The 24,231-nt window shown below is 41.1% G+C and overlaps 1 protein-coding gene across 1 annotated transcript in view; it reads right to left on the reverse strand.

Annotated features, from left to right (window-relative positions):
- Positions 1-24,231, reverse strand: part of GPATCH2 (G-patch domain containing 2) — a 108,717-nt gene that overhangs the window by 74,484 nt on the left and 10,002 nt on the right. The window contains exons 2-5 of the mRNA XM_075204259.1: positions 21,402-22,103; positions 18,666-18,727; positions 15,270-15,452; positions 13,120-13,199 (exon numbers count right to left, since the gene is read on the reverse strand). Coding sequence (XP_075060360.1) covers positions 13,120-13,199; positions 15,270-15,452; positions 18,666-18,727; positions 21,402-22,103 — 1,027 coding nt within the window. The remainder of the gene's footprint in view (positions 1-13,119; positions 13,200-15,269; positions 15,453-18,665; positions 18,728-21,401; positions 22,104-24,231) is intronic.

Consider the following 24,231-nt stretch of genomic DNA (forward strand, 5'->3'; position numbering starts at 1 on the left):
CTGGTTTCTTTGGCTACGAATAAAGTTTTCTTTGTTTGATTGTACAGCAGTTGTGTGTGTAGACAGGTGCTACAAGTTACATAAACCAATCAGCTGTAATACTAATATATAACGTATAGTCACAGGTAGCATCAGAAGCTGAACTGGGGGCAACAGGTGGGTTTAATGCACAAGGTCTACAAGATTATAAGAAGAAAACAGGGATTAGTAGATGGACCATTCTGACGTTAAGTCTTATTTGTTTGTTTATACAAGTTTTTACGTTATTTTGTAGTAAGAAGGTAACATACACATTATCCGGGTAGACAGCACTAGTTATAAATTAAAACGTTGCCCTATTCATACACAATATAATGTAATATAATGCCATATTCATACACAATATAATGCTATATTCATACACAATATAATGTAATATAATGCCATATTCATACACAATATAATGCTATATTCATACACAATATAATGTAATATAGTGCCATATTCATGCACAATATAAGGTAATATAATGCCATATTCATACACAATATAATCCAATATAATGCCATATTCATACAATATAATGTAATTAAGTGCCATATAGACAGTATTATTAATAAATGTGAAAAGCGCATTTTCTGTATATATTATTAAATACAAACGCCCTCACATCTGTTTCCTGCTTTATAAATACAATAGGAATCTTGCTTCCTGCAGCGGTCCAACTGGCCAATAGATGGACGAAACAATCAGGATAAAATGCTGACGATGTACTATGAGATGGAGAGGCCAATACTCAAGCAGCCAATCAGAAGCAGCTAGACAGTGCTGCTTGTGTCCTCATGGTCATCGTGTATCTTTCCACCAGGTCTCCGGTACACCCAAAACATACGCCTTGTAAGACGCAAGACATGGGATACGTCCCCAAAGTGGGGGAGGTCTGCTACACTTACATATACCCACCCTTATTGCACCCACCCCACGTTCCACCTCTCCACACGCAAGGGGCTGCCAGCCTAAGATACGCACAAATCTACGTACGGATGCATTTCAGTGCACGCGCGCAGTACGGGAATGCGTACGTTTAAGTCACACATATAGTTGAGCATCTAACTCCAAAGGTGGCCTTATAGTTTATATACCATGACACCTCATCTAGCTTCTTCACTTTTGTTATAGTGCTTATATGATATTCAGCCCGTGAATTGGTCAAGGGTTCAGCGATACCTACATTTTTTGGGGGGAGTGCATACATTTCGGCGCTCTTCAAAGTAAAGAGGCCTCAGCTTCAGCTAAGGAGCATGTATAAGGTTTTTCCTATCTAATATATAGGATGTCATCGCTCTAGCTTTGGTTTTTGTTTCCCCCGCCTAATTCCCAACTCTTTGCGGAAACTAGAGAAAAACTACAGGAGCATTATGTAATGCGTAGTTAATTAGTTCACAATTAAGCTACATTTAACATAAATAATCAGCCCCTGGAGTAGAAAACTGAATACCACCCCTCTCAAATCCCTGTGTAATCCTAAGAAGACCCCACAAAGACCCTTGCCCAGTACACCATATAAAAAGGGGGCAGTTTACCCCTCCTCACATGTTATAAGCTAATGGTTCCCTTTAAAAGATGGGAAAGTGGAGAATTAAACGGTATATTTATATTATACTACAGATAATTCAACCCAAGCAACTCTGGTACCCGTGGTTTGCTACAGGAGGTGCCTATTATACAACCTTCACGTTGCATTTGTGTAACTGGGCCACAATCACAGCAGCCAAAAAAAGAACTAGGGGTAGATTTATCATACCATCTATAGAGGAAAAGTGGAGGTGTTGCCCATAGCAACCAATCAGATTCTAGCTTTTTATCCGGTACATTCTACAAAAATATAGCTAGAATCTGACTAGTTGCTATGGGCAACAACTCCACTTTTCCTTTTAAAATGGTATGATAAATCTACCTCCTAGTCTGTGTATGGGGACCGGGTACTTTTAGCAAAGGGCAGGCCAAAAATCATTACCCTGTATACCTCTGAGGCTGGATGCTCATTTGAGCAGGGCCGTCTTAAACCACCTAATTCATGTTATTTGTTTATGTCAAGATCCCCTTAGTGTGCAACACTCTATAAATAACTTAATAACTATATATATATATCTATATATACACACACACACACACACACATATATATATATATATGTATATCTATAAATAGATATTACACACACACAGCTACGTCTGAATGAAATATAATATATAACATTTACTGCACTGCATACCTAAAATACCATATTTTGTTAAAATCCATAAAAATGGCTTTTGAGATGGATGAACACCCACATAAATAAAATCAAATCAACTCAGTACATTTCACCTGACCTGCCAGATCTTTTTAACTTATTGGAAAATTTGCTAGATTTAATATTGACACAGCGATGTGTAAATCAATATTTTCAGAATGAGCGATATATTTTAATTTAAAAATGTTCAAACTGCAGCAGTAAATCCATGCACTTAGTGCATGCACATCATCAGAGGCTTTTGCTTGTTGAAATACAGGATTGAAATAAATGATGGCCCGGCAAGCATGCTCACCATACTGCTAGATCCTTACATTATCTCCCCTTTCTTTAATCAAAGCTACCCACAACTTGCATTAACTCCTCTGTAGCTGGGAGGGATGATTCAGTGCTCAGCATGTCCTCATAAACTTGATTAAAGAATATTTTAATCTAAAAAGGGGATGTTCACCATGAAGTGCATTTATCCGACTTCCATCTAAGCTGTCCCTTGACAAATATATCTATGGTACAGTAGTTAGGTCCACCCCCTCAATAGCTGCTCCAAATGAGTAATTCAACCGCAACACTAGAAAAAAAAAAAAAAAAAAAAAGGGGTGGGGCTGACAACTGCACCATTGAGAAGGTTGTCAAGCTATCCTTAGCTTGAGGTCAGATAAATGCTTAGCTGGGTGGACAACATCTCAAGTATATACACTTTATACAGCAATTGGGAAATTTAAATGCAAAGCTTCTAAAAAGCAAAACCAATGGAACATAAATAAAGAAAATTCCCCCAAAGTCATGTCGCCCATATCGTCCATACCAAAATACATTTAGGCTGGATACACAGTACAGAAAATAATATCACATCAGGAGAAATTAACGATTTTACCAACAACTGAAAGTCCCGATCAGCAGCCGATTCATGTGTACACACTGTACACGTTTTACATGATTTACCTAGAGATCATTGGCTGAAAAGATGGTGACTCTGAACACTCCATAGAGATCTATGAACACTGCCGGTATTGTATGAAACAATACAATAGGCTTTGGAATGATAATCGCTCATCGTTGGAGCGTACACACTAATGCAACATCAGGCCGAACGGTCGCTTATCATGTGATTGGCCCAATAATTGGGGGGGGGACTGTAGTGTGTACCCAGCCTCACACCAGAGGTAGGCAACAGGCGTCTCTAAAGCGCATGTAGCTCAGTGCTCCTATCTATTACATTTGTGGTCTTTTAAACATTTTAATAAATTGGTGTTAATAACTATTATTATACAGTCAAACTGTGGAGCTGTGCCATCCATAGTAATCCAATGACATAAATAAGGAATGATCTAGGAGTGTAACTACAGAATAACTGGAATGATTATTTGCACCGGAAATTTCAGCAAGGTCAATAGAAATGTCCTCACGGCAGACAGGCCTAGTATCTTGCATGGGATAGCTCAATCAAGGCATTACTAACAGATCCTTGCTGACATGGATCTAAAGGGAACAGCAACTGTTTGTATTAGTAATAAGACTAAGGTAACGTCACATCAACCTCCATCGTCCTAACACGTAACAATCCCTTTCATTAAATAATATTCCAGTTCTTTCCTCATCTATTACATGAGGTTATAGGAGCACAGAATTTATTTAATGGGGCGATTTTTGTCTATGTGTGTAAACCTTTTAATTACATTGCTCAGTGTGCGCTTCTGTTGAAGGGCAACATGGAGGCACAAAGCATGTCCCGTTAATGATATGGGACGATACCCAAAAACTGCCACCTCTGAGCTGGTGCAAAATTCACTCATTCTGCTGAGTGGTAATGGGCATGTGCCCCCTCCCCCCCCACCTCTGGAGAGCAAGCAACACCTCTAACATGCCACATATCCATCCCTTATCTCACTTCAATATTCTCACAGTGAATAGAATACGCTCTTATACACCGCTCAGCAAAACTAGAGGCATCTGCATCACAAGGAATGCACTGCGCCAAGTTTGCCTGTGCAAACTTCTACTCCTCCAAAATATGCCACCATCTTCCTCTTTAAAAGTGACTGGCAGAATTCTTGGCGATCATTTTCTCGAAGGTACTAGATAAATTATAGCAGGAATCTGATTGGTTGCTATGGGCAATACCTTCACTTTATAGAAGTTTTAGTACATCTACCCCTAAGCACAGTTTATTACTAGGTTTATACAAAATAAGACTATACTATAAAAGATAGACTATAAATATAAAAGGGGTACTTTAAATAAGATTTCGATCAGCTGACGTGTAAAAATCGTTCACAGAGTATATCGTTTGTGAAAGGAACTCTATTAAAATTTATATAAACAGTTAATGTGGGCACCTTAAAGTATAAAATCTGATTAAATGGGAAAAAACAAACAGACTACTGTTCGTGTATTCGATCGCCCATATCTAAAAGCATTGCTTAGCAGAGCTGTGTCATTAAAAACTAATCAGCCATCTGGGTTGATATGATCCAGTGATACAGTATAACTTGTGCTTTTATTAATCTTTGGCCACAGTACTTTAAGGCTATATAACTACACCTGCATTGTTGAAATATGCATATGGAAAAAACAAACATGCAACATAATGGCACTATTTTTAGTTTGGAAGGTAGGACCTGCAATTAATGCCTGATCTTCACCTAACAAAACATCTGTTTTTCTCGCTATGTAATTAGTAAAATTAATGAACACTAATCCATCCGCTCAAATTATTTTTTGCTTCTCGAATCAATCACTTTAACACCCAATATGCTTTTACATAAACAACTATAGATCAAGTCCAAATTGCTAATATCTTTCCACAACTTATATAGTAGTAAAAACAAAAATCACTGGTTAATGGCAGAAATATAAAACACTCATATTAAAAACTTGTGAACAACAGATGCCGCTCTATATTATCCAAATTATATTAAAAAGCTTTGATCGCTTCAATCCTAGCCTGAGTGTTTGTTTTATAATCGTACAACTGGCTGCTCTGAACAGGCCAATGAGCATCCAGGGTTGTGTCATCGGTTACATACACCAGAGGAGGCAGACATTTTTGGGGTGATCATTTAACTAGGAACCAGTGACATTACCAAGTTCCAGCAATTAGACTGCATCTAGTGACGCGTCTAGTTCCTAGCGAACTGATTCGGTACATTCTTGTAAATATTGGTAAAGCCAACAGAGTAGTTTCCTTTATTATTATCGTTTTTTAATATGGCGCCACTATATTATGCAGCGTTGTACAGAGAATATTTGTCACTGATAGCAGTCCCTGCTCCATTCTAGATAACAGTCTGAGCTCCATAACACACACTCACACAGAGGTCCATTCTAATCATCAGCCAATTAATCTACCAGTATGTCTTTGGAGTGTGGGAGGAAACCTACGGAAAAACGGGGAGGACATCCAATCTTCACAGATAAAGCCCAGGAGGTAAATGTATCAAGCTGAGAGTTTTCCGGCGAGTTTGAAAAACCAATCAGATTCTAGCTATCATTTATTTAGTACATTCTACACAATGACAGCTAGAATCTGATTGGTTGCTATAGCCAACATCTCCACTTTTCAAACCCGCCGGAAAACTCTCAGCTTGATATATTTACCCCCAGGTCGGGAATCGAACTCATGACTACAGTGCTGTAAGTCAGCAATGCTAACCACTGAGTCACTGTGGTGCCACTACTGTGCTTAAGTGGCAGATGCACATTATGTAAATGTAATATGGGACACACATGGCACTTGAAATACTGCTACTGGCTTAAGACAACTGTTTTACATATGAGTAATATGACAATTATTTTCAGTAATTTCCCAGGTTATTGGTGAACGGCTCAAAGAATGGATTTTCAATCAATAGAATAGTTGGTTCCTGTAAACTCTTAAGATCTGAGGGTCCTCACAAGGTCAGTTCCTGGCCAGTAACAACGGGATTTGGCACCAGAAACATTATCAGGTGGCATTCAATTAGCCGCGATGTCCTGCGTGGTTTTATCATTACTACGGTAAAATATCTGCTCATTTTTCCCTCGCACCTGAGAAATGTGATTTTGCTAAGCTGACGCCATCTTGTTGCCTTATAGCCATTTTGTTCTGTTATAGCTTAAAGACAGATTAGATGCACCAGTTTTGTAGGAGTAATTCATTATTTGCAAGGCTATGCTTATAACATAGCAGACAGGAGATAAGCCAACCCCCCCTGGGGAGTATTCCTGTGTGATAATGAGAGAATATAGTAACATCTGTGTAAAGGGAGCATGAGTGGTTAAAACCTTTTGGGGCGTAGTTTTCTGATATACGTCATTTTTGCTATATAGATATGGACTTGTAACTAATAAAGCAGAGCTTCTTGTACACTCAAACCATGCAGTGTATTTAATTCTCTCCAGCTGATGAGCTCATAACTGATAAACTGACACTTACAGGTGAACAATCTGATTTAGATTCGACACACCTCTATGGGGCACAAGGAAAAATAAGCGGAGATTTCTGTAAAAATCTCACGTCCACAATGTTTCTGAAATAACTGAATCTGCTCCTAAATGTGGTAGTTTTTCTATATTCACGAAAGGTGGACGGACCTTGTACAATTGTTTTATTGAGATGTAAGCCTTTAAGGAATGGCTCATACAGCTTCACGTTACCTCCAGACCAACTAAATCAGGGACGTAATTACTAACACACATACAAATGCTCGCATTTAAAAACACCCAAAATAATGTTGATGGTTACCCTCCAATATATAACATACAACGGTCTGTCTTTTCTAACAATAAAAACAGAATGCAACATCGTTTTGTCTTTCCAGCAAACAGATACACCTAACGCAGGCACACCGTATGCAAAACCGTCCGGCCAATCTACAGAAACCAAAACGTGCTGGGAGTTCAAGGGTACCAAACGTATAAGGAGACTGAAAAAAATGACTTGGTGTTAGATCTGAACTTCTTCACTAGAAAATTGAGTCAAAATAGATTTTCTAATTTACAATGAATCAAAATGGAAAACATTGGAGCGTGGAAAAAGTGGCACAAATGTATCAAAAAAGCAAATGAATAAACAGTTGAGGAGATTTATTGGGGGAAATTGCAATAAATTCTGCAGAGATGAATTGATTTTTAGTTAAAGGTATAACTGACAATTTATTGGGCGGGAAGATGCATTATTTGGCAATTGTTATCCGCCTCCAGTAAAACTGATTTGTGCCCTATTGTATTTTATGGAAAAGGCAGAGCAACTTTCAGTGATTTAGATTAAATGTATTAATCATAACCAGACACTGTGAACTATATATCTGCTATTAAAGAAGATTTTTGACATTTAATTCTGTAGCAATATTTTGGCTCTGTACCTCTCTTCCTAAATCCAATTCCTGCTACAGTCGGGAGATCTCTCCCTTTTAATTTTATGAGGCTTAAAGTAGCATTTAACCAGCCATGCGGTAAATAATGCGGGATTAGAGATATTTAGTGTTTTGTTTCCCTTTCCAGAGAACCGATCCATCAGACGCAGACATAAAATGCCCTCCCATATTATTTTTTTCCCTTCCTATTTCTCAGATTTTGGGTTTTATAGTAGTATTTGAAAATAATGGAAGCGGGGAATTGAAAGAATAACCAGATACCTTGACGCATGTTTGAGGAAACTGAGGTATGAGGTGAAATACAGTTGGGGATTAGGAGACATGAAATGTACTTGGCTGTGTATGAATCTTTGTGCGGTTAAGTCCAGGTGTATGTGCTACACAACTTAAAGAGGAACGTGTCACTTATTTTGAACGCATACAATAGAGAGACCCCCATGGCATGTCTGTGTGATACCCCCAGAGATGTTTATTACAGGAATCTGAAATACCTTCCACTCTGTGAGCAATTATTATGGTACCTGGGGTCAGAGCAATTCATTGCATGCAGTCTACATCTCCTGCTGGTCTGGCATGACCACAGATTTGATTATAACAGCCTTTAGCCAATCAGGTTGTCAGAACGCTCACAGCAGCACCAAGTATTTTAGCGCATACGGGGGGGCTTAACTAGCGGAAGGCAGTGATCTGCATACAGTGGAGGTGTCCCCATAGCAACCAATAAGATCCAAGCTATAATTCTCTAGAATGTACAAGATACATGATAGCTAGAATCTGATTGGTTGTTATGGGCAACGCCTTCACTTTTCCTTTTTAGAAGCTTTAGTGTTGCCCATGACAACCAATCAGGTTCTAGCTATCATGTATCCAGTACATTCTAGAAAATGATAGCTTGGATTGGATTGGTTGCTACGGGCAACACCTCCACATTTCCATTTTTAGAAGCTTTAGTAAATCTACCCCCAAGAGTTAGACAGTAGAAGCAGCAGGGTCCCCAGCAGCACAGACTAGTGACGTGAGGCTATGTCAACCTAAAGAACAAGACTGTGGTGTCAAATGTGAACTTGAGTTCATATATAAAATAATTATTTTTTAAAGGGCTCATGTAGAACCAATTATTTTCATTGTCGCAGATGACATCTAGAGCATGAATGTATTTGCTATGTACAATACACATTAACTTTACAATATATAAATGCATGGTAAGCACGTGTACATTTACTGACACTTGTGCTTTTCATGTGTTACACACCGTTGGTGTGTAGAAAATAAAAATGGTTTACAAAATGCAACATTTCACCCATCACCTATACACAGAGGAAGCAGTAGCATGGAGGAATCACACAAAGCACCAGTTACAATGTCGAATTCACGGGTTCCGTCACTACCTATTAGCGAATCAATGGGCTACATTCTCATGAATGTTGCCTCAGCCCAAAAACGTGTGCCTATGTTGTGTGTGTGCGACAGACGTATTTTACTGTACACCTCAGGCGGCTGCCTGAAATGTGCTACGGTGGGTAATAACGCTCAAACAAATGAGTAAAAACTAAAAAGTCTCAATATGAAACACAGCCAATATACCCAATTTGTTTAAAATGTTTCACAGCTTTAAAACTTAATTCACAATCAAATCCTCCAGTCCTCAGGTACTCCCAAATTCTCTCTCTTGCTTCCAAGCTGCTTAACACTTAAAGTTGTACTGGCTGGAGAAGTCTTATTGTATTAACAATATGAGTTTAATGAAGTGGGACCCCAGGAAAAGTCTGCATGCATGTACACAAGGTACAGTAACGTCTGAGAGGCTTTATTCCAAAATTAAATCTTTACAATAAACCGTGTATTTTACCATACATTGGAGTCTAACATTAATATAAATTTTAGCTAAGATGATTAAGTAACGTGATCGGGTGATGCTAATAATGCTAAATATATCAAAATGAAGAGCTTACTGGACATGTAGACATCACCCTGAGAATAACATTAATATGGCGATTGTGTGCTGGAATTCAGAGTGATTACTGGTCCCACTGCCGGCGGAATGCTGTGCGTTCAGAACGCTGTGTGTTCAGAACGCTGTGTGTTCAGAACGCTGTGTGTTCAGAACGCTGTGTGTTCAGAACGCTGTGTGTTCAGAACGCTGTGTGTTCAGAACGCTGTGTGTTCAGAACGCTGGAGTGCTCTGTACTTCCACATTCACTGACATTTAAACACAAGGCAGACAGGACCTGCTAAATGCATGGGAAACCCAAATCAGGCCACCCATGTAAAGCATTACTAATACATCCACGCAAAACAGATCTAATAGTAATTATTGTACTTGTTACTATTAGATCCCATTTGCATTGGATTTTATTAGCAGTGAAAATATATCACGATCATACCAGGCCCTTTTACTACCAGAAATATTTAAAGAATGATATATCTAGTATATCACTCCGGCTCTCTTTCTTCAAATTGATGAAATAACCTGGTGTGCCAGGATACTTCAACAATCTGAAGAAAGAGAGCCGGAGTCAGGCATGTGCCTGGCATCTAACAGGGTGCGTCTCTGCCATGAGTGCAGGGCGAGGGGATGCCGGGAGGGGGAGGGGCCGGAGGGAGGTGCGGATATGGAGCGCTGAGTGAGATAAAAAAGGAGGTCACAACACTCCAGGCAGCGGGGTCGTATGGTGCGAGTACCAAAACTGGAGTGCTGGACTCTATTTTAGTGCTATACCTGTATTTTTGAATGTCCAACCCAGGAAAAAAAATAAAATCTAATGACAAAAAAACCCAGTAACTTTGGCAAGTAATCAGGAAAAGTATCACTGCGATTTTGTCTGTTTGGTCTAATGCCAAAAAAGTAAAAAGATTAATCAATATAAAGGAAAGGCCTATTAAGATGCAAACTACCTCCCGTCCCGATAGGGTTAACAATTGTTTTGCATTATATAATATCCACACTGCTAAAACCTATATGTACTTCACAGCAACATATACTGTGGGCGTAGGGGCCGAGGACACCTGAGTACGCTAGGGGGACTTCTACAACTTGATGAAACTGTCAGATTTAGCGTTATGACCAAACTCAGCAACATGGCGCACATTACATCTGGACAGACCATGAAGCCATGCAAGGGGTGCAAATGCTAATGCCCCAACATGCATAAGCTGGCAAAAACACGCAAAAACAAAAACACTGGACATACTATTCTTACACTGCGAGGTAAAGATGAGCTAGGAGGCGCCTCTCTGCCAATTCTAAATCTCTCTATAGATTTTAAATCCCCCCCATGCAGCGCAACATGGATTTTACCAGAGTGCAAATCTACACTTTCAGCTGAATTAACACCTTACTCTACAAGAGGCCTAAAATGTGCACTGAAAATTTAATTCATTGTGTGGTCTTAGCATTTAAACTGTACTCCAGACTTTGCACAGACAGTAAAGGTCATTTATGAACCGTAAAATTGCAAAACATCATTTATTTATATAGCGCCACTAATTCCGCAGCGCTGTACAGAGAACGCACTCACATCAGTCCCTGCCCCATTGGAGCTTACAGTCTAAATTCAATTATATAGACACACACACACAGACACAGACAGAGAGAGACTAGGTTCAATTTTGATAGCAGCCAATTAACCTACCAGTATGTTTTTGGAGTGTGGGAGGAAACCGGAGCACCCGGAGGAAACCCACGCAAACACAGGGAGAACATACAAACTCCACACAGGTAAGGCCATGGTCGGGAATCAAAATCATGACCCCAGTGCTGTGAGGCAGAAGCGCTAACCACCGAGACACGGTGCTGCCCAACAGTGCACATTTGTGATGGCCCCTGCCTCATTTTGCACAAGTGCGTCTACTTTCCCGTGAAGCACATGGATCTGGGGTGCAACACTTTACACTGGTAAATGGGGGGGTTGGGTAGATTGATGGCATCCCCTGCTTTGCAGGATAGGATTACTTGGATGACATAAAGGGGCATAGAGGGCGTATTTACAGGTCTGCAGATCGTGGACGCAGCAGAGTAACACGTTCCCACATATAAAGCACTATATAGGGAGGGGGGTGAATGTGAGTGCCGTTCAGCCCTGTGAGCAGCCAGCGTTAAAGAGATTCTTCATTCTCTGGAAAGCAGAGAGCATGTCGTGGGACTTCCATTTGAATACGGCTTAACACACTGGCCTCTGATCTTTGACCAGTGGACTATAATTCAGCGCAGAGAAATGCACAGAACTTTCAGATGCATCTATTTTTATTTTTGCTTCACTGCTCCCTTGATCATTGTCGGGATTTGTAGCCCATTTTCCAGGCTTATTGCAATCTCATTCTGGTATTTTATAGGTGCTATTACAACTGATAGATTAACTTCACGCTGCTGTTGATACACAGCTACACTACAACCAGGACAACAGGCACAGCTCTGCTTTGGACATTTTCAACATATTTACTGACAATAGAGATCTCTTGTGAAGATCATTTGTGTCTGTGTTTGTGCAATTATTTGCACCTCGTCTTTACGTGTTAAACTTGCAGCATGTGCAGAAAGCTACATGTTACATGTTATGGTGAAAGGAGATAGACGTACTTGTGTACCTCATTATACACCCGGGTGCAAGATCAAGACTTTACATTATGGAGCAAAATATTGACTGACTTTCATAGAATGGAGTGGGGGGGGGCATTTATGGTGGCTGCATTTTTTAGTTTATTTTTTTTTTAAAATTTGCATCCACAAGATGACTAGAGGGTTGTATGAGTTTTTTTGCATATAGAGGTGCGCTTTCCACCACAATTTTCCTATGCAAATTTGACAGGAGTCTTACGTCGCTATCCTGAGCTGTTAAGGGACCCTGCTCCTTCCACTATATAACTCTCAGTCTGTGGCTCCCTGCTGCCTCTATTCTCCTCCTTACATCATGTCACTGCCCCTGTCACATGCAGCACTGTCCTTACTAACACATCACTCATCTCCTGATATACTCTGTGCTGCTGGGAGACCCTGCTCCTTCCACTATATAACTCTCAGTCTGTGGCTCCCTGCTGCCTCTATTCTCCTCCTTACATCATGTCACTGCCCCTGTCACATGCAGCCCTGTCCTTACTAACACATCACTCATCTCCTGATATACTCTGTGCTGCTAGAAACATCCCAATAATCTGACTGGCTACAGTTTGTTCTATCTCCAGCTAATTTATCTCTGGAACATAACGGACGAGCCGAAGAGGAAGACTGCTCACACAAAGGGGCTCTGAGCCTAGCCAAATACATCTTAAAAATCATATCCCTAACAAGACTTTAATGTATTGGATGCCATAATAATCGTTTCATAGCTGTCCCAGATCGATTCCTGGAATATCCACTAATGGGCCATAGCATCCAGGAGATTACCAGCCTATTCCTGCAGACAAGATAATAGGCCTAATGGACACTGCGGACAGATCCAATTTAGGGTTAGCAATGATGCAGCAGAGCACAATGAACAGATGAGAAGCACATACCAGAGGGCTGGGGTTTAATGAGGATTTTCTGAGGCTTCTTGCTTGCATGGCATGTAGATGACTCAATCTCGCCTGGAAACCTAAACACAGAAAATGTATCTCGTCACGCATGTAACATGCACATACATACAGCTGGAAAGAGATTTGTCTTTTTAAATCAAACGGTACAATTTCCAGAGTTAGATAACCTTGAAAACGGAGACACCTGCACAGGAGAGCGTGACCAGGTTAATAGCGCATCCTGGTTCTATAAAATATAATCAGCAATATCCAGGATGATGGTGCTGATCTCCGCTAAAAACACAGACTGTCTGAAGGGACTCAACTAACATTTTTTTTTAAATGAATTTTCCCTTTGTGTTTATGTACTGTAAATGTAAAGGGATGAATCTGTTGTTCTAATATTATTATTGGTTGTTGTGGTTTCTTAAAAGGTGTTTGTATGTCTGCTCGTAGAGCTCAACAGTCTGGAGAGATGCCATTGCTTCTCTTCTCTTCCCTATAATCCTGTCTTTTCCTCTCGTTGCCTTTCAAGTCATAACAGAAAGGCGAGGTTGGAAAATAAGCCTGAATAAAGAGTTGTCAATGCAGCCGATTGGACAACAGCCATGGCTTGTCCAATCACCTGCATTCACAACCTCCTGCTATTCAGTGTCTACATTTAAACTAAGCAGCTGGTTACAGGTACGGCTGTCTGCTGAACTCTATCTAAGAATGGGGCACTGCCTGTCTTCTATTTGGTGAGAGGAAAAAAAAAATTTTTACTAAATAATTCCATGTTTTTCCTCAAGCATGAGTTGGTTTGTCTGCAGGCAATAAGGGCTCTGTCATTATTCACTTAAACTGAATTGCTTTCAGTTGGAATAGTTTTTGTTTTCCCTTTGGAAGTGGATCACTGAGCAGGAGAGAAACACCCAGTGCTACCTTTTTAAAGTCCTACCGGCTTTCTTGGTTTGATACACTCTCTAGCAGAGTGTACCTAACAGTATTCTACTGCTGAAACCACAGTGAAATCACTGGTTCAAATAAATCTTCTAGCTGACAGCAATAGCAACTGCAGCCAAGAGTAAGCAGATTCCGGCATGTGACCCATCCCCTAATGATGACAGATCTCAGAGAGACCTTATCTAACACACTAAAAAAAAAAGTTTGGCAGATAATTGTATTTGCAAAGTTTAACTTGTGGATCTATTACAATGATTGTTCACTTTTAGACATCCCCTTCTCCATCCCAACAGCACCCCACCCTTCAGCGCACAGGAAATACCCATCGCCCCCCCCCGAAGCTGGGAGTGCCAGGAGAGGAGTAACACTCACAGCACAGGAAGAAATCCTTTTATTCCTCTTCTATACAACTTCTGCTCAGCTCTGTGGGATAAGCTCTTGTCCTTTAATCAAATATTGTCATTAATTCCTGTTAGTGGCCCTTGAAACCAAATTCCAATATTAAACAGGTAATTCTACCTTTCCACTAATTATCACCTTACCCTGAAGTGTACATAGGAGATACTGAATCCTATCCTGAGTATGTGCCAATATAAAGGGAAGTCTATGGGGAGATGGGCGAGCAGAGGGCGGCTCCTACAGGACAATGTTGCATTAAATTACCAATATAAGACAACTGCTTCTTCTGATGTTTTACATTAGAAGAAGCAGTTCCCTTGTGTATAATACATTAAGGTTCAATACACAGAACTTTCATGGGAACTTTTTACCCCAAGGACTATACAAAGGACACGTGGTCATCCCCTAAGGTTAGAGGAGAGGAAATTTCACAACCAGCAAAGGAAGGGGTTCTTTACAGTAAGGGCAGTCAAGATATGGAATTCACTTTTTAATATTTTTGCGGTAAAGTGTATCCAGGGATACGGCCTTTAATTAAAATGAAGGATAGTAGTGGATATAGGGTAAAAATAGGACTGCAATATTGTGTCATGGGGGATTTTCACAAATGAAACAGATTGGCGGTTGCTTACTCTGGATCAATTTCAAATATAAGTGCAGGATCGCAGGAGATCCAGAATAGGTTGAACCTGATGGACTGGTGTCTTGGTTACATATACCGCAAGCTCTACGTGTTTCCTATCCCAGGAAGCTTACTTAAACCTTCCCTTCACATGTAACATATTACAGTAACAGGCAGTACTGACCTCTCTGTGTGGAGTGAGACATGAGAGGGAAGGAGCCCGTCAGGATACTCTCAAACACGGGATCAGGCAGCTCCCTCTCTATCTCGCCAGAGTCTTGCTGCTCCCACCAGGGGATGACCCCTGTCATGCCGCACGCTCCCCCGGACTCACTCTCGTAGAACCAGTCACTCTGTTCATCATCACCTGGGAAGAGAACCCGCAAGGGGAAAACATTATTAAGTTGTGTTTATTTTCTCCAACACAATCAGTGAAACAATGTATCATACATATGTACAGACTTGGCTCTTATCAATAGGGCATTTATTTTATTATTATTGTTTTAAGACTTATGGTTACAGGGGTATGTCACCTTTGGCTCTACAGCTGCTGTGGGGCCCGCAAGTCCCAGCATGCTCTGCGGCCCGCAAGTCCCAGCATGCTCTGCGGCCCGCAAGTCCCAGCATGCTCTGCGGCCCGCAAGTCCCAGCATGCTCTGCGGCCCGCAAGTCCCAGCATGCTCTGCGGCCCGCAAGTCCCAGCATGCTCTGCGGCCCGCAAGTCCCAGCATGCTCTGCGGCCCGCAAGTCCCAGCATGCTCTGCGGCCCGCAAGTCCCAGCATGCTCTGCGGCCCGCAAGTCCCAGCATGCTCTGCGGCCCGCAAGTCCCAGCATGCTCTGCGGCCCGCAAGTCCCAGCATGCTCTGCGGCCCACAAGTCCCAGCATGCTCTGCGGCCCACAAGTCCCAGCATGCTCTGCGGCCCACAAGTCCCAGCATGCTCTGCAAGCCATTGGTTGCCTAAGCCTGCTCTAACCACATACAACCAACTTTATTGTACATTTCAGCTGTGAATGCAGACAGATTCTTCATATACCAGGCACATTCTGTCCAGTGGAAAGATATACAGACAACAGAACAGACTACTCCTGAATGGCACATAACCCGTTATATAGTATCAGTCATGTATCAGCATTAGGTAGTTACAGATGGAGCGGAATGTATTGTACTAAGGTTATGTAGTATCAGTCACGTATCAGCATTAGGTAGTTACAGATGGAGCGGAATGTATTGTACTAAGGTTATGTAGTATCAGTCACGTATCAGCATTAGGTAGTTACAGATGGAGCATAATGTATTGTACTAATGTTATGTAGTATCAGTAACGTATCAGCATTAGGTAGTTACAGATGGAGCAGAATGTATTGTGCTAAGGTTATGTAGTATCAGTCATGTATCAGCATTAGGTAGTTACAGATGGAGCGGAATGTATTGTACTAAGGTTATGTAGTATCAGTCATGTATCAGCATTAGGTAGTTACATATTGAGCGGAATGTATTGTACTAAGGTTATGTAGTATCAGTCATGTATCAGCATTAGGTAGTTACAGATGGAGCGGAATGTATTGTACTAAGGTTATGTAGTATCAGTCATGTATCAGCATTAGGTAGTTACAGATGGAGCGGAATGTATTGTACTAATGTTATGTAGTATCAGTCATGTATCAGCATTAGGTAGTTTCAGATGGAGCAGAATGTATTGTATTAAGCGGCACAGGCAACCCTAACAACGGTGCACAATTTTCTGCATTCAATTTTCAATCTGAATAAAACTGCGGCCTTGTTTTCTATGGCAGGTTTGTCCTTCCAGTCCTGAACAAGTATAATTTATAACCGCCAGTCTGCTTAAGTTTCTCTTATAAGAAAATTGTCTGACCCCTTGTTCAGCAGGCCAGATATTGTATATTGAACAGAGATGCCACAAACACAAATGTTGGGTGAGGTCTCACATCTCCTGGGCGAGTATAAAATAAAATCCCAAAGCCTTAATCTCTCCCATCTTTGAGAGAAGGGGTTAATCGGACCTTGCCTGGCGAAGCACACGCACCACATTTATACAGCGGAAATGTTTTCAAAGGCCTCACAAGTGACCCTCGATCTCACACAGGTGGACATGATCACTGCAGAGAAGCAACACAATGCCCAGAGTAACCTTAATGCACAGTGAGCAGCTCACAAAAATAACTAAAGTTCCTTATAAGGGACACATATCTACATCTAATAGTGATTCATGGACTATTATTTCCTAGGACTATTCTTAATTTTCAAAATCTTCGCATTTGTCCACCAGGGGCTGCCAAGATGACTTTACCCAAAGTGTGCGGTACTGTGACCTATACCGCGAGAGAAAACAACATTCTAGAACACTGAAAATGTGATTAACCCAAATCAGTGATCTGGGATGCGAGACAGACTTTAACAGAAACGTGGAAACTTACAGCAAAATGCATACGAGTTCTGCAGGAAAGGTGCAACAGGACAGTTTTCTTTCATTTAGAGGTGCAAAACATGCACTAAACCATAAGCGACCAATCAGACACTTGCTTTCAGTCAATCTAGTACTAGACAGATAAAAGCTAATTTCCGATTGGTTGCTGTGTTTCAGTGCATAATTTGCACCTATACGCAATGTTAGTAAATGGGCACTATAGTGTTGCCCACATATATTCATGAAGAGGGCATAGTGCCTATTATGGAGAATGTCAGGAAACGGTGCAATTTCTGTATTGCAACTCATCCCTGGCAACTAAATCTGTCTAACCACCTCTGAGGCCGGCCACACAAGCTATGATCCCGCCATATGGCCAGGCCCGAGCACCACGATCAAAGTCCAGTTTGGCATCACATGTAAGTTATCAAATGTATCGTTACTCTACAACCAGGTTTATCAACATGTCCCATAACGATGTGATAGATTTCAATCAGATTACTATCAGGCATGGACGTCGTTCTGGGAGCACACATGCTGCGTTACTGCCCAATATCCCTGCAGATTATTGCAGTCAATAATTACAATGGTCTCCAACAAAATGACATCAGGGGGTGCCACTAACGCAATGTTAGTAAATGGGCACTATAGGGTTGCCCACATATATTCATGAAGAGGGCATAGAGTCTATTATGGAGAATGTCAGGAAACGGAATGCCACAATAAAACCTCTGTGGGTTCCATACGGCCCACGAGCCACCAACTAAATGACTAGTCTCTACAAAATACTTAATATTTTTTTTTTTAAAGGTTCAGCCTTGAATTAACCTCACTTTCCAAGTGCTCTCTCCAAATGCCACGGCAGCTCGTGGAGCAGGCAGACTCTCTAATCACAGGCAACTGCTTCATTACTCTGCCAGATAATCATATGTACAGTTAAATTATGTAAACAATGATTTGCTCAAATAAGAATCATTAAAAAAGTATACTATTATCGCATTAGACCCGAGAATTACACTCCTGTCACAGCACAGGAAATGTGCAATATTTGGTCTTCTCCGACAGTATTAATTAGGAGGCGTAAAATGTTTCACTAATTAGCACGTTTCAATTAGACTTAATTCGGCAAGCGGAGTATAAATTTTTCAGTACCTTGGCGTCCCTCGTCGTTCGTAAACAAACCCGCATCGCTGCTGCTAATACTGCTGGATTCACTGGGAAAGGCACAAAATAAAGAAAGAAAAAGATTAATCATATGAGCGAAAAGTATATATATATATTTTAAATGTCCAAAAAAAATAAGAGAGAGAGAAACCAAGATTGTTTGTAATCAGGCTGCCAATGCCACGGTTTTATGAACAACTGAGCATATTATTTTTGGCACATAAAACCTGGAGAATCTAATGGGACACTGAGAGGGAGCCAGATGCGCCTGCATGGAGGTGCTGACACAATTGATGTATTTTATTATCTGCCTCCATCAAACGTTTGCTGCTCCTTTCCAGCAGCCGAGCCCATTCAGTCTGATCCCAGCACACAGCGGCTCGGGAAAGGAGCAATCTTGTCTAGGAAGCCGTTAGAGACCTTTCTCTTGCATATAAAGCACAGAGCCCTGAAGAAAAGGATGATTGTTGGCAAAGCCTTGGAACTAGTCAGCAGCAGCACAGATCAGCAAGTACACAAGGTTATCAGGACTACTTTAACAGTAGCACTGTAGACTAACAGGACTATGTGCATTTTTTTCTGCGATGGTGCATGTAATATTTGTTTTGTTTTAAAAACAATCACCTTAATTCCTCCCTACTGCATTTAACAGCATGTACAATAATGATACAATCGATTTTGTGTTATTATCAGACAGTCCGCATTAATTAATGGCCTTTGAGATTTGAGATTTGAGATTTTTACTTCTATGAACCATGCGTCTTTTAGACCACAGCAGACACAAGACGCTGCGCAAAGATAGTTCTCAAACAAAACATGAAAATGTGGCCTCTGCGATTTTTTTATATCATTCGTGAATCTTGTGATCCTACCAAGTTTACATGAAGTTTAAGTACTGTATCTGAAGACATGCGGTGTATGTGGCTCATACATGATCACCGTCGGATTCAATGTAGACTAAAAACATACAGGAGCAGTGTACATAAAATAAATACGTGTTAGCCCAGGACAGTAAAAGCCGGGTATTCGGGAACCTAAACTTTAAAGCTGGCACAAAATTTTATGGTGCAATTTCTGTATTGCAACTCATCCCTGGCAACTAAATCTGTCTAACCACCTCTGAGGCCGGCCACACAAGCAATGATCCCGCCATATGGCCAGGCCCGAGCATCACGAGCAAAGTCCAGTTTGGCATCACATGTAAGTTATCAAATGTATCGTTACTCTACAACCAGGTTTATCAACATGTCCCATAGCGATGTGATAGATTTCAATCAGATTACTATCAGGCATGGACGTCGTTCTGGAAGCACACATGCTGCGTTACTGCCCAATATCACTGCAGATTATTGCAGTCTATGCAGTCAATAATTACAATGGTCTCCAACAAAATGACATCAGGGGGTAGATTTATCAAATCTTCTAAAAAGGAAAAGTGGAGATGTTGCCCATAGCAACCAATCAGATTCTAGTTATTTATCTAGTACATTCTAGAGAATGATAGCTAGCATCTGATTGGTTGCTATGGGCAACACCTCAACTTTTATAATACTAGACTGGACTGCCTTTACTTCACTCCTCCCATCGAGCAGCACCACCATTGTTCTCTGCAAACTTGTGCGCTCTGGGGAAAATCTAGGGGCAGCATATCACCAAACAAGATTTTGTGCCTCACCTTTGTAAATGAGACCCACTTTTGGAGAAGGCTCAATAACGTAATAAAACTCATCCTCTAATGCAGTATGTGCTACTTATGTCCACTGCAGTTTCACCCCAATATGCGCATACTCACGTTTGCATAGTGCCATCACTGTACGTTTGTGCCATTAGTACAGACAACATATCCACACACTTCTACTTGTACACAACCTTGCAAGATATTAAAATTTTGACATTTTTACCATCTTCTCATTAAATATATCCCTGTCTGATGATGACCTGAGAAATGAGTGCGGAGCATTTCTTTAAATGAGTCGAGTCATGTTAACCCAGTCACAGAAGACTAATTATTTACATAAAGGCACAAGTTAGTAATCTATTAGGAAGGGACAGCTTGTAATAGTTCCTGGTCAATGCATTAGGCCCAGGAATCGTCAACGACAGCCCCGTGTTAGTGGGAGGTGAACTCATATCACTAAAGTTAGTAACAAATTTTATATGAAACCAATACGTTGTAACTAGTGATGCACGGGTTAGATAAAATGGACCCACAGTAAACCTTTCCCCATCATATCAGTGTGCACCTGGAACCACACAATGCTGCCACTTCCCCGAATTAAACCGGCCTACAAGGCATTATTTAAAAGTTTTGTGGAATACTTCAAATAACAGAAGTATTCTTCAGTTTCTAAGATTCCCGAGATTGTTTCCAATAATTGGTCAGATAAAAATGTTCAGTGTGGGATCTGTGCCTAGTTTGGCCAGCCAGTGATCAACTATGATCAAATGTTAATTGGGATAGCCAGTTGTTTTGTGTCTACAAGAGGCGATTTGGGAAGAAATGCGGTCTAAAACAGCCAAAATAGACCGAAAGTTCTATGTATATTGGTAAGTTTACCATGACCAACTTTTTGGATAAAACTGGTAGAGAGCACTATCTGGGGAAAGAAGATGCCAAAAATGAGCACCAGTAGACTATACTGACCAAGACCTTTCCTGAAAACCTCCATTCTATGACATTTGTTATAATAAAGCACAACAATCGCATGATGCCCCCAAGACAACCTGTCACTCATGTTCTCGTCCGAGCCCTTCTGTTCTTCATACTCCATCTTGTCTTTGTGTCCATGGCCTATGTCTTCTCCTTCCACCACAACTCCCTCATCCGGGATTTCAGGACCATGCCTTGGAGGAGCAATTTTCCTTTTCTTAATTTTACATTTAGCTAGCTCCAGGTGCTGATAATGTTTGGCGTCATTGTCCATTGACTGGTCGAGGCTTTGCGATAGGGTCAATGTACTAGTGACTTCAGCTGGTGGGTCTATCGCCATCCGTTTCACTTTCCTTCTCCGTCTTAAGGTCCTGCTCCCCAAGGTATCAACGACCAAGTCAGATTCGTGCCACAAAGGCCTTTTACTACGTATACTGTTCATGTTGGATGACGGTCTCCTTTTAGCCAGTAACAGCTGATCGTCGGAGTCGCTGTCTTTTTTATTATTGCCAACACATTCACGATAGTCCTTGTTTTGTTCTTCTAGACTGGATTCTGACCCATCACTTAGGCAGTGTCCTGTCTCCCACGGGTGATGGGTATTATCGGATCGCCTTTTCCTCCCTCTCCGTTTCCGAGCCTGCCGTTTCAGAAGACAGGAGATGCTCCGGGAGTGGTCTCCGGTATCGGCAAAACATCCCCTGGCCTGTTCGGAGCTTTCTTCCAGCGCTGACACAAGATCATGGACAAGCTCCTCCATAGTCTTACTGAAATGCCTGCAGAAAAACAACAAAGATGTTAAACCCTGCAAAGACAACACACATCAACATGATACAACTAAACAATCAACAATACAACTAAACTAAATACAACTAAACTTTTGTGAATTTATATCAACAGAGAATTGAGCACACGTTACTAGCAGATAGTTATCATCATCATTTATTTATATAGCGCCACTGATTCCGCAGCGCTGTAAAGAGAACTCATTCACATCAGCCCCATTGGAGCATACAGTCTAAATTCCCTAACACACACACACACACACACACACACACACACACAGACAGACAGAGAGTGAGAGAGAGATAGAGACTACGGTCAATTTTAATAGCAGCCAATTAGTATGCTTTTGGAGTGTGGGAGGAAACCGGAACACCCGGAGGAAACCCACGCAAACACGGGAGGAACATACAAACTCCACACAGATAAGGCCGTGGTCGGGAATTGAACTCATGACCCCAGCGCTGTGAGGCAGAAGTGCTAACCACTAAGCTACCGTGCTGCCCGATCCAGTTATTAACTAGATCGTAAGCAAAAATGATGGCTTAACAAACATTACAAACTTGATATAACAGAGCAGGAAGATATGTGCAGAGTATGTAAAACAAGGGACTATTGTTGGATATCAATTCTATATTTACAACACACACTTCAATCAAATTCAATGCGATCATTTTGGGTAAAAATGCATCACCTCATCTGATTGGATAGTTCCCTGATTTGGCCATCTGTCACTCAAACACGTCGATACAGGATACCAACCACTCCCACAACTAGCACGGTTTCCAAGATCACAGCGAATGGTCATATATACATGTCTACATATACATGTCTGGTCATATCCTTCTGCTGCAGGACACAGGAGAATTTTAAATTTCAGTACTCGACACCTCTTGTGTCAAGAGCACTGATTGGACGGTGGGACTGGTCTCCAATCACGTGTTCTCTGAATGCAGCGAGATCAGGAATGAAGGAGGCTGTTCTACAACCACTACTGAATCACTAGAGATGGGTCCAGTCCTTCTGACAGCTGGAGGACTGGTGTTTGTATCATCTTTTAAGTGAGGTTGGAATTTTTATTTAAATAAAGGAACATTATCAGAAATGTGGACTTAATTATATAACTACGATCAGCAGCAACATATGTCAAACTTAGCAGATAAAAGTTTCCCACATCTGGCGGAATTTAATATATTGGCTTTCATGTGGCTATTATTATATACATTCATTTATATTTCTTGCCGATACGTGAAATACATGACAGAAAAGACACAAGTTAAAAATATCAATTTAAAACAATCTTGTGACATCACTGACAAATGAGGTGCAGAGTGCCTCACGCCTCAGTGATGTCACTAATGCAGCAATAGGCTGAACAATGGTTCAGACTACATAATGGCTGCCTCATCCGTGCGCAGACGACGGGTCCACTTTAATACATAGTGACAGAGTCACTGTGAGACTTGATATATGCAAGGCTGGTGTTGTTAGTATAGTGGTTACTTCATTTCAGAAACCACAATTGTCATGTGTCAATAGTCAAATCTCCACATATATAATATATATATATATCTCTATAATAAAAAAGCCTAGCGGCAAGTAATAGTCTGTGTGTGGGGAAAAAAAAAACCCAGCTGCAGCGCCACCTGCTGGCCGGAGTTATACACTGACCTACTAAATTCTTAGTGTGTGTGGGAAAAAAAAATTCAGAAAGGGCTGAAATTTGGTATACGAAGATGTTTTTAATTTGTTAATTTAATTTGTTAATTGTTAAAAGTGTTTATAAAGATTAAAAAAAATATATATATATTTCTTGAAGGAGAAGTGACAGTTGGTAGTTGCCGGGGGTGACAGTGGGGAGTGGTTGGTGGTTGCCGGGGGTGACAGAGTGAGAGGAGTGCGATACTCAGGACCGCTGAGAGAGATCCCTCTGGATAGACATCTGGATAGATGTGGCGATGAAGATGAAGGATGAGGTGATGGAGAAAAATGATGAGGTGGTGACATGTGGACAAAACCACGTTAAAAAAGGGCGCTTATGTCGGGAAGTAACGCTCTTCCCCTAAGGAGGCCTGGGCTATGGCCCAAATGCATGACAAGAACCTTTTTAACACCTTAAGT

Source organism: Mixophyes fleayi, chromosome 3 (genome assembly GCF_038048845.1).
Source record: "Mixophyes fleayi isolate aMixFle1 chromosome 3, aMixFle1.hap1, whole genome shotgun sequence".
Classification (NCBI taxonomy): Eukaryota; Metazoa; Chordata; class Amphibia; order Anura; family Limnodynastidae; genus Mixophyes; species Mixophyes fleayi.